This window comes from Eretmochelys imbricata, chromosome 7 (genome assembly GCF_965152235.1).
Source record: "Eretmochelys imbricata isolate rEreImb1 chromosome 7, rEreImb1.hap1, whole genome shotgun sequence".
Lineage (NCBI taxonomy): Eukaryota > Metazoa > Chordata > Testudines > Cheloniidae > Eretmochelys > Eretmochelys imbricata.
The window spans coordinates 57,255,317-57,267,809 of NC_135578.1; the positions used below are offsets into that span (position 1 = coordinate 57,255,317).

Genomic DNA, 12,493 nt, shown 5'->3' on the forward strand with positions numbered 1-12,493 from the left:
TGGAGGAGATGGTATGATGGGATAACATGGTTTTGGTAATTAAATATTCATGGTAAATAGGCCCAATGGCCTGTGATGGGTTTTAGATGGGGTAAGATCCAAGTTACCTGGGAAAGAATTTTCTGTAGTATCTGGCTGATGAATCTTGCCCATATGCTCAGGGTTTAGCTGATCGCCATATTTGGGGTCGGGAAGGAATTTTCCTCCAGGGCAGATTGGAAGAGGCCCTGGAGGTTTTTCGCCTTCCTCTGTAGCATGGGGCACGGGTCACTTGCTGGAGGATTCTCTGCTCCTTGAGGTCTTTAAACTACAATTTGAGGACTTCAATAGCACAGATATAGGTGTGAGGTTTTTTTTTTTTTTTTTTTGTAGGAGTGGTGGGTGAAATTCTGTGGCCTGCGTTGTGCAGGAGGTCAGACTAGATGATCATAATGGTCCCTTCTGACCTAAATATCTATGAATCTATGAAACTAATTTAAAAAAAATTTATATATGAAGGCCTCAATTGTGATTTCACTATTCCAAATTCCTGTTTTACTCCTGATGTACATAAAACTGTAGAGTATATTGTAATAGTGCTTATCCCAGTTTTTAAAAATTAATTGAAAACTACATCCCTCAAACGAAGTGCCAAACCTAATACTCCCAGGCCCACGATGTGGGACTAAGAACATTTGGAAAAAGAAAACTGTCCACAGGTCATACAAGGGAACATGCAGACCATTAGACATGTGGGGCATGAATGTATGGATGGGTAAAGCAAAACAGCCAGGAAACAGTGTTTGCGACTACTGGGTCATATTCAATCCATGCATTATGTTTTACCAGGATGATGGGTAAACATCCTCCCCATAAAAAGATAAAAGCTTGGGAATGTGGCAGAGAGAGCCTGGAGCACTGGGTACAAGATCTGAGGCCTGAATCAGAGGCCATGAATTAAAGTTAGACCAAGTATCAAAGTAGATGTTTATAAGTTTATGAATTTGGTAGAGTTGTTGTTAGTGTATTAGGTATTAGATAGTTACATAAATACAGTAGGTGTCAGAGTAGCAGCCGTGTCAGTCTGTATTCGCAAAAAGAAAAGGAGGACTTGTGGCACCTTAGAGACTAACAAATTTATTTGAGCATAAGCTTTCGTGAGCTACAGCTAAAATCTCAGAGTTACGAACACCAGAGTTATGAACTGACCAGCCAACCACACTCCTCATTTGGGACCGGCAGTAAGCAATCAGGCAGCAGCAGAAAAAAAAAGCAAATACAGTACAGTACTGTGTTAAATGTAAACTACTTCAGAAAAATAAGGGGAAAGTTTAATAAAAAAGATTTGACAAGGTAAGGAAACTTTTTCTGTGCTTGCTTCATTTAAATTAAGATGGTTAAAAGAAGCATTTTTCTTCTACACAGTAGCTTCAAAGCTCTATTAAGTCAATGTTTAGCTGAAAACTTTTGAAAGAACAACCATAATGTTCTCTTCAGATATACGAACAACCTCCATTCCCGAGGTGTTCGAAATGGAGGTTCTACTGTACATTTCAAGGTTAGTACAGATACACCCCAATCTAGTGCAAGATGGTTTGACAGACTGATTACTAGGGATGTTTTGTTCAATGTATCAGGAACAAGGGAGGTAACAAAGAGATGTCATAAAATACATAAGGTGGTGTGTAGTTGTATATTTCAGTTGTTTGTATCAGCCTATAAATGTCGGGATACTTCACCTTAAGCCTTTGTCCAGCCTAGGGGCAGTAGAAAGTCCTGCTGCTGACTGAGCATGTGTTAGCGTAACTGTAGACACTGATCCAGGGAGCAAGTACCGTGCTTCGTTGACAACAAACTTGGCCAATTGCCTTCACCACTGAAGCGTGCCTGTAGTCTTCCTTTAGGAGTAACGTTGAGGTCTGCTAAACTATCTGCTGCACTGTCTACTAATAACATTTAAGCTCCAAGGACAGAAGCACTGTGTAGCCTCAACAGCACTACCGTGACAACAACATTCCAGCCTCCCACACTTTACAGCACTGGGTAGCACTATTGAGGTTTGCTGAACCAGCTATGTGTGCAGAGCTGGGACAGTACACAGAAAGAACACACGCATACAAGCCAACTGACAACACCCTGACACTGGGGAGCATGGGGGCACGTGTCATTCACCCAACCCTCGTGAGGGCTATGGAGCTTGCCGCCTTTGTGGGGCTACTTCTTCCTCTGGCCAGGGAGTGGGTGGGCAGGGCCACGGACCGAGCAGAGCCTTGACTCCAATCCCACAGCCTCAGTTCATTAACCAGCAGAGCTGAGCCAGCATGGTGGGAGGGGACTGCAACCTGCTACTGGTAAAGCCTCTCAGTCATTGCTCCCACTTGGTCTGTTCCTCGGGTGGTGCAGTTACATTTCATACCTTATTCAGGGCAGACTGCAAAGTGACAATCTAGTCCTTAGACTGTAAACTCTGTGGGGAAGGGATCATCTCTCCTGTGTCATCTGCAGAGGGCAGAGCATTCAAATATTAAATGGCCACCTACCCGAGCCTCCTGACTCAGTCACATCAGATATACCAAAGGTCTCCACTGAGACTGCCCCTGAGCAGTAGAACAGGAGGAAGAAAACATTGCAAAGAACTGCCCCCCAACTCCACTTGTGTAAGGGCCAATCACAGACATGGTCCTAGCACTGCTTGAATGGCAGGACTTCTCCATCCAACCTATCACTACCAGTGGTATCAGCTACTCCAGTGGGGGAAGGACTGGAGCCTGTCCATCCCAGGAGAAATTCTGGCTGAGTCAGCACGGCCCCTCTGCACTCCCCTAATGCCGTCTGTGGCTTTACCCGCAATCCAGCCCTTTGAGCTGAGATCCCAGATTCTGAAAAGGCTAAAAAGAAATGACTTTCAGAAGTATTTCATGCATGAGTTTTTTAAACACTATTCCATTATTAGGAACTGTGACAGGTGTAACCCTGTAGTCAGCCCTTGCACGCTATTGTGGTAACCTTTGTATGAGGAATGCTTTGTGAGGTATCATTTGAAAACTCATAATTTGCAGGGCATTAATGTTCTAGTAAAATATGTGTAGCAACATTGTATGTAAACTTATAAGATTCCACTGCATGATGTCACTAAAACACATTCCAAGTCTGTGGAGTGGCCAAACCAGTTCCTCTGAGACAAAGGGCAAGCTGACACCTCAGCCAGGTGTAAACAAGGTCAATGGGCCACTACCTGCTAAGTGGCTATTCATTGGCAGGAAAAGAGGCCTGGGCAGAAAATCTACATTTTAGCAAAGAAACAGCAGGGGTTCCTGTCCACACAGTCTACCCGGCGCCATGCTCCCAGCTGGAGATGCTTCTCAAATGGAGGACTGGACTATAAAAAGAAGGGGCAGACACCCCAATGGCCCCCCACCTCCTCCTCCTCTCTCTCTGTCCATTTCACTGCACCAGAAGGAACACAGGAAGCAGCATTAGACAGAAGAAGGGGTTCTGACCTAAGAAGTGCAGCCAGTAAGATTGTTGAGAACATGTGGTGAGAAAAACATGGCTTTGAATTTAACGTAGTTTGTTAAATCAGGTTTCAGAGTAGCAGCCGTGTTAGTCTGTATCCGCAAAAAGAACAGGAGTACTTGTGGCACCTTAGAGACTAACAAATTTATTTGAGAATAAGCTTTCGTGGGCTACGAAAGCTTATGCTCAAATAAATTTGTTAGTCTCTAAGGTGCCACAAGTACTCCTGTTCTTTTTGTTAAATCAGGCACTAGTTGTGTTTTATCTCTATTTTTCTTGTAACCATTTCTAACTTTTATACCGCATTACTTGTATTCACTTAAAATCTCTCTCTTTGTAGTGAATAAACTTGTTTTATTGTTTCATCTAATCCAGCATGTTTGAATTGAAGTGTTTGGGAAACTTCAGTTGAGGCAATAAAATTTGTGCATATCATTTCTATTAATAAAATGATGGACTTTATATGAGCTTGTATTGTCCAGGAGAGAGCTGGGCAGTACAAGATGTACATTTCTGGAGAAAATCTGGGACTGGGAGTATGCGGGAGTCACCCTGTAGTATAATTCAGGCTGGTAAATCTTGGGTGTAACTGGCAGGCTGCAAGTGCAAACAGCAACAGCTGGGAGTGACTTACATGCTGGAGGCTGTTTGTGAGCAGTCCAGGAGTGGAGGCAATAGCAGCAAAGCAGTGTAAAGGGCACCCCAGGTTAAGGGCAGGGGTGACCCGGCTGCTCACTAGTCTAGACTGTACCCTGGGTATGTCATAGGAACAGACTATCCACAATTCTAATTTTTAGACAGAGTGCCTTCCTCCATTATAATAAATGCACTTTCTATTGATTACTACAGAATGTATATCCTACATGTTTGAACAAAGAAAACCACACAAATTCAAAATTTACCAAAGACTATAATCCATTGCATACTGTACCTTTGAGATGTTACTGGAACGGCTCATGGAATGTCCCAAAGCCTTCTCATTCTGAAAGAGAACAGAAAAGGATCATTAGAGTGACAGAGAGCTGTTGGATGGAGGTGTTAAACCAGATATTAACAGTAAAATAAACAGATTAAATACCAGAGCAGAAGATATTTATTGGATTTTGCTCCTATTGGAGTCTATTTGAGTTATGCCACCAACTCCTGTGGGAGTATGATTGGGCCCTTTCATCTCTATAATGGCTATATTACCACACAGAACTCAACTAGACAAGACTTGCATGAACTGGGGAATATTAAGATAGTGCCCTCATGTTCTGAGACATTGCAAAGTCATTTTTCTATACTGCAGTTATTTTGGAAAGGAACCCCACCCCCCTTATCCGCTAAGGAATTATAACCATGACAGGAGAAATCCTACAGTCCTTACTCAGGAAAAGGCTCCCAGTTATGTCACAAAACACTGCTGAATAAATCACGTCCATGTCATTTCATAATACAAAATACCACAGAACTGCCTTTTCTCCAGGAACTCTGAGAATTACCACACTGGAAACACTATATGTATGCAGTGTTGTTGTAGCCATGCCGGTCTCAGGATATTAGAGAGACGAGGGGGATGAGGTAATATTTTTTATTGGAGCAACTTCCGTTGCTGAGAGAGACAAGCTTTTGAGCTACACGGAGCTGGAAATACCATGACAGCTGGAGTTACAGAAGATCTGCTGATTCCCTTCAGTCATGTAACTGAAATTAATCAGGTGCTGTATTTGTTTCCACAAGTATCCATACAGTTGTATCCACTAGGGAATACATTATGCAGCTTCTTTACCTCCCTCACCTGCCAATCTGACCAATAGGTATTTATATTGTGCTCATCACCATAGTATCTGCACACCTCTGGGGTTCCACGCATTCATTCCACTTTCTAAATGTTATGTGATTTAGTCGTGAGTGTGATCGGGCATGTCCGTTTCAATGCCGAGAAACTGCGACAGCTGCTTATCTGGCAAGGAAGTTGCTTGCTTGTTCTGGATGGAATCCAACAGGGAAATTTTTCTTTTAGAAAAAATAATAGACATGAAGCCAATCCACAAAGTTAAGATGCAAATCAGGATCCAACTTCCTCAAGCTTTGGGGGTGGTCAGATCTGGTGTTTTGGTTTGAGACTATCCCTCAAATATATGGCACATTTATCAGCCGTTTCCACAACCACTGGTCCGGTGCAAAAGTTGCCAAAAGCGTGCCCTTCCATTTGACACCTTAGGGACCAAACTGTTTCACTTTCCCTATGTGGCTTTTCACTCCCAAAGAGATACATTTATATTCTACAAAAGGGACTTTGACAGGAAACAGGACACCAGACAGCACTGCTGCTGGCCATTCAGGTGGCTGGGACATTAAATACTGTACCCAAGAGAAAAGGTAAACCTAAATATAGAAATACATAAATCAGGTCAATTTTAGCTACTCACAGATCAGCTGAGACATGAAATCTACATGCATGTTATGGAGGGTGCCAGTTGTGATTGGCTACAAGATGACAATTAATGACTAATTACACATCAAGCCAGTGTAAGGTCAGGTTAGTCCCTCAGCAGGTGTGGATTACAGGCCTGCATTAATCCCACACTTTAACACCATCATGCTCCAGGAGGCTTGTTCCATGAGTACAAGCCTAGTGCTGGTCAAAAGCTCGGTGCTGGGAGATGGGAAGGAGGAGCAGGCAACAAGATTTCATCAGCAAGGGCTGAGCTGCTTTTAAATACCAGCAGCTGTTTCTTCCCTCCTTCCATCCAGCTGGGACAACGTGCCAGGGAGACAGCAACTGACTCCTCTTCCATGCTCTACACAGTCAATGAGACATGCCTGTTTGGCAGGGGAGGAGTTGAGGGAAGCAGTGAGCAGGAAGAGGCAACTGCTTGGTTACCATAGCGCTTGCATATACAGAGCACAGAATTCAGCTCCCCAAGATCTGCATGTTACTCCATGTAGCAGTTAGAACACCAGGAAGGAGGAGCTATTTCTTTTGCATGGCAATAAACATTCTTACAATGAAGTGCCAATCAGTGAGCCACTGAGATCTTGTAGAAGGCAACTGATGGTCAAATTTAAAATCAGCAGGGGCCAAATTCAGCCCTGGAATAACTGGGCCTAAATCATCATTGACTTCAATGGGAGTTGCATGTGCTGGTTGAATTTGGCTTTAGAGTTGGAGAAGTATTTTTATTACATGCAAATTTAGTATTCCTGGAAACTCTGGAACAGGAAGAGGAACAAGCAGCCAATGAGAGAGGACAGACACCAGGGGCATTTGAGAAGTTAACCTTGGATTGTGCTACTGCAAGGAAGCACTGCATTATGTGGCTGGGTATCAAATCTCATCACCACATCAAAAGGAAACGTGACTACAGCAACAGAGAAAGTTCGCTGACACTAGAGATGGCAGAGGAAGGAAGAATGAGGCTGCAAGGTTGGGGGGCACGCTCACAAGCTCTGCTGAAGAGAGAATGGCACAGGCCTGTGAGCATGGGGAGAGCTACATAATCTGTGGGGTTACACTCATTTCCCTCTTTAGCGATGGGGTTGGAGGTGAAGTAAAGGAAGATCATGTGGGTTAGGGAGAGAGACTGAGAGGGAGCGTCTGCCTGGGGCACACCATTTATAACTCCACGCAACTGACAGCCTAAAAACTAGGGCTGGGATTTCAAATGCCTTAGAGACAAAAAGAAATGATCAAAGCTCCTTCATGCTAACTCCGTGCTCCCCAACCCTCCCCCAAACACCACTCTTTACCTTCAGCAGGTTCCAAGTTAGGAATCATTACTGAATACACAGGCATGTCTGTGTTAAAAAGAGACAAGGTGGGTCAGGTACTATCTTTTATTGGACCAGCTTCTGTTGGTGAGAGAGACAAGCTTTTGAGTTACCCAGAGCTCTTCTTCAGGTGTGTTGAAAAGGACAGGTTGAAATTTTAATAAGAATGAATGGGATGAAGCACAGGGACCATATGTGCACAATGTGATAAATGATGCAGAGAAAAATCTGCTGTAACCCACAGCACAGAAACTAAAATTGCTGCTGAATTCCTGGGATTGTGATTTTATCTGCTGGATGCTCTGAGCAGCTGAGACACGGTTGCTCACATTATCTTTATTGATGTATTGTTAGAGAACATACCTATAAAGGGCTTCAACCACTCAGACCAGCCAGTACAATTAGTACTGTGATTTTAAAAGAATCTTGTAATTAAAAAAACCCATAAAACCCTCTTGAATAATTCCTTATGAAATACTGAATGGGAATGTTTATCTTCTTCATGTAACATCACTCCCCCGCCACAAAAAAATGTCATTTATGGTATCTCTAGTGCACTCCTCTCCACTACATAGTCACCACACATGCACCTACACCTCCAATGTTAGCTCTCTAGCACACACTTGCTTTAGTTGGAATATCACTGCAATGCTAGGCTGTCTTGAGATAAGCACGCTGAATCAGAGAGACTTTTGATGCAACTGCTGCACATGTCAGTTTATGTACACACAGAGATCTTTAAACCATCTCAGTGTGTTAGAGCTTGTTCCACGAAGAACAACTTGCTCTTTACCACATGGGGCTTAGCTGAATCATGAATGTTCACATAATGGCTTGGTGAGAAGAAACTCTAGCATGCTCTCCTCCATTTATCAAAAGTGCTGAAAAGATTTTGATCATTAAACATCAACAGAAGTGCCTCTAAATTAGAGATTTCATAACACTAGCTGTGCTGTTTGGTTTTCTTTGCCAAATAAAATGATAAAAATCTTATCATTAAGGAAAAGCACAGCAGTTGCCATTAGAGAGCCGGTGTTTACCACATGGTGGTATACAAAAGAACTGCTGTGTTTCTCCATCATTAAAATAGGAAATAGCTGTGATATCACAGAAATAGCTGTTGGTGAGGGCTGACTTTAAATGGCAACCACTGTAGCTGAGAGAAGAAAATAAACGTTAAGCAGATAATAAAAATTACAAGGGCATCAAAGTAATAAAGGATTGCTCTGTTCCGAGCAAATAAGTCCTCTGATTGTACATTCATCTTTGAATCATAGGAGTTGTTCACAAATTAAAAAGGTCACCAGTGAGAAGACTAAGATGCTATCCAGTTAACATTATCGTGTAGGAAAAAGGCGTTAGAGTGACCTTTTCAGAACCCTTTCCTCATGCAGCAAGACATGCTCCAGGCTGGTGATTACATCTCTAATGCAGGAAGAGCATTAGGTCAGGCAAATACAGCATCTGCCGATTGTTCACTTTTTTGTACAATTGTACAAATTGTACAATTACCACCCACTAAGGAGCATGCAGTTTTTTTTCTGGTCCAAGTCAGCCCTTCCATGTGGGATAACAGAATCCTGCCTTTTGAAATTCATCCCACTGTATTAAAGCCACTGGGCAGGCACACTTAAAAATCCACATAGTTTAATAGCAGCAAATGCAGCAGGACTTAGTGGAAGCCTCTCTGTAGCCAAAGCCAGCTGCTCCTCTGAGATCTCCACTGGAGATTGGCTCTGGAGGACGGAGACAGAGGAATTAGTGTGCACAGAGAGTACAGCCGCCATTGCCCTGGCTTGCTTCTCTCAGGATGTCCTCACATTCACTTTCCCCATCCCCTTCCCTAATTTAGAAACCTGCTTCCCTACTATTACCTACCACTGCAGCAGCCTTCCTGCCCAACTCCACCTCACTGACTAGCTTCCTTGCTGCTGTCTGCTCTTCCTTCCTACTGCCTTCCTGATCTGCCTCCCTTTGTTGGCTACTCTGGCTCATTTCACTCCATGAATCACAGACTTGGTGCCTTTCTTCCCATTTGCTTGACTCACAAGCCCACTGTCAAAATCAGGGTGTCACAGTATTTTTCAATTTCCCTACTGTAACGAATCCATGGAACGTATACATACACACACGGAAAACCAGGACTAGACCTCTGGTCCCTCAGCTCCCAAACCCCAGCCTTGAATGCTGGAGCCAGAAGATCTCCTGCCACTGATGGCAAAAGTAAGCCCATCACTAGGGGGGCAACTCTTGCTCACTGATACACACAAAGCCAATATGCCACACTGTCCTCTTTCCAAATTCAACCATTTCCTTAGCGCAGCATTAGCAGCTGAGCAGACTAAAGCAACAGGACAAGGTGAGTGAGGTAGTATCTTTTATTGAACCAACTTCTGTTGGGGAGAGAGACAAGCTTTGCAGCTTACACACATTCTTTTTTCAGGTCTAGATGCTTCTTCAGAGCCATTTACGTGGAACAAGTGCTAAGGAAAAAAAAAAAAGGCAAAACCAAAAACCTCATGGCTCATAAGGATGGCCATACTGGGTCAGACCAAAGGTCCATCTAGCCCGGTATCCTGACTTCCGACAGTGGCCAATGCCAGGTGCCCCAGAGGGAATGAACAGAACAGGTAATCATCAAGTGATCCATCCCCTGTCGCTCATTCCCAGCTTCTGGCAAACAGAGGCTAGGGAAACAATCACTGCCCATCCTGGCTAATAGCCATTGATGGACCTATCCTCCATGAATTTATCTAGTTCTTTTTTGAACTCTGTTATAGTCTTGGCCTTCACAACATCCTCTGGCAAGGAGTTCCACAGGTTAAGGCTCACCTCAACAAGTCTCTAACGGATACAAAGATGAAGAACAGCATGATAATAATTCAGAAAAGTAATCCATAGCTATGGAGAAGCAAGCATCACCACTCAAACCCCTCAAAAAACAAACAAACAAAAACCAAACACTTAAGAGTCATTTTATGGTAATACCAGTGCCCATCATGATGGGACACCAGCTAATAGAAGCAACAGGCTTGATTCTGCTCTCACACTGGTACTAGGATTGTGTAACTCCATTAACTTCTGTGGAGTTACTCCAGATTTACATGGGTGTGAGTGAAAGGAGAATCAAGCCCATGAAAGGCAGCATGGTTCCCTGGTTAAGGCTCTGGATGGGGAATCAGGAGTCCTGGGGTCTATTCTTGGCTGAGCTACTAACCTGCTCTCTGTGCCTGTTTCCCCTCCTGCCCTTCGTCTGTCTTGTCTATTTACTGTGTCAGCGCTCTTGAGCTGGATGTGTCTCTCACTGTTTATACATTGCCTTGGACAATGATACAACCTAGGACAACCTGATCCTGGCTGGGGTCTTCAGATGCTATAGTAACACGAAAGTTAATATTATAATAATCAGGCCCATTCCAGCCACGGAGGAGGGATAATTGCAGGGGGCTGCTGTGTGACAACATATACAATAGCAGCAACCACTGCTATACTGCATAACAAGGAACTGCAGAGCTCCCCACATTGTGCTGACTCCCTAGTGCTTGTTCTCAGCAGGCCTGATTCTCTTCAGAATTACACTGACATGTATCAGGAAGTCACGGGAAACACACCTGTGTGAAATCAGTAAGTGAGAGGAGAATGGGATTCAGAGAGCACAAGCACGAAGAGTCTGGTTGCTCCCCATTCGGTGGGCAAGGAGGAGGAAGGAAAGACTTCCTGCACCATCTCCCTATCACAACTATTCCCTGAATATACCTTACTGTGATTATGTTTCATATCAAGTATTTTCCGGCATTTATTTAAATCTCACATTACAATCTTATAGCTGAACAGCAGAAAACAAGACAATACATGCACATACATCTAATTATCGGATTTAACTGGTGTTGGGGGAAAAGAGATGTGTGCATTATTTTCATCATCATTTTGTCAAAGCCAATGAATTCTCCAATTAAGAGAAAGGTTTCCCAGCATTGCCTGAACTAGGATGTTGTGACTTGATAGAATTCAACATTTTATTACTTCAGCAGAAAATAGCACTTTGCATCATATCTACTGGGCATAGTCTTGCTTTTTCAGTCACTGCATCATCAGAAAGCTCTGACGGGACTAAAGAGCACAGTAGCTGGGTCACAAAACAAGCTGGCTAATATATTATTACCAACAGCTGCTATACCAGAGGGTGGGAGGATGGCCTACTTTGTATCTGTTTGTTTGTTTAAGTTGCCTTGACGATTGTGGACATCACAGACTTCAGACTGTAATAACCTCCAATCGTTACAGAGAGACCACGAATAGCAAACAGGAATGGTTGTAGGCCTAAACACCTCACCCCTTCCAGAAATTACTGGGAGAGGGCTGTCTTCCTCTGCCCCAAATTGCTAGCTGGGGGTACGATATTTGTGACAGGGTGGGATATGTCTGTATCAAACTGTGAACTCCATTTTGTTTTGTGACCTCCATTTTTGGACCCTGTCTTCCATTTTGTGTTTGGTGTTGAAAAGCCAACTTAACCTGGACAAGGTCAGTCAATTCCAGACACTGTCCTGGGTGTGGGAGACCTCAGAGAAGACCATCAAGAAGAGAGCTATCAAGGGTCATCATCTCTGAATGACTCAAGCACCGACCCGCCTCAGGGGCACAACTTTTTTTTCCCGTGTGCAACTCGCATCAGTGGGATTGGAATTTTCCAGCTGAGGTACAAGGCAAACAGGGTCATAAAATGGATTTAAGGAGATGGCATCTCCATTGCCACATACCAGATGATGAGGCTGCAGAGACACAAGGCATGAGGGACTCTACCTGGCCTAAAATGCTGATCAGCTTTGGACTCGCAGGACAGGTGAGATCAGATGGGGGAGGGGAATCTCAGGACTGTTATTTTACAAAGATCTGTAATCATCTAGTTCTTTCTTGAGAGTAACAGTGTCTGTAGTTAAGAAATCCCTTTACTAACCCTGGGTTCCTTGCTTGCCTGCCATGGCATCCCTGAAGGGGTTAATCATAGAATCATAGAATATCATGGTTGGAAGGGACCTCAGGAGGTCATCTAGTCCAACCCCCTGCTCAAAGCAGGACCGATCCCCAATTAGATCATCCCAGCCAGGGCTTTGTCAAGCCTGACCTTAAAAACTTCTAAGGAAGGAGATTCCACCACCTCCCTGGGTAACGCATTCCAGTGCTTCACCACCCTCCTAGTGAAGAAGTTTTTCCTAATATTCAACCTAAATCTCCCCCACTG

The 12,493-nt window shown here is 43.7% G+C and overlaps 1 protein-coding gene across 3 annotated transcripts in view; it reads right to left on the reverse strand.

Moving 5' to 3' along the window:
• Positions 1-12,493, reverse strand: part of MARCHF8 (membrane associated ring-CH-type finger 8) — a 168,444-nt gene that overhangs the window by 30,759 nt on the left and 125,192 nt on the right. For all 3 annotated transcript variants that reach the window (XM_077823011.1, XM_077823009.1, XM_077823010.1), the window contains one exon: positions 4,427-4,477. In XM_077823011.1, coding sequence (XP_077679137.1) covers positions 4,427-4,477 — 51 coding nt within the window. The remainder of the gene's footprint in view (positions 1-4,426; positions 4,478-12,493) is intronic.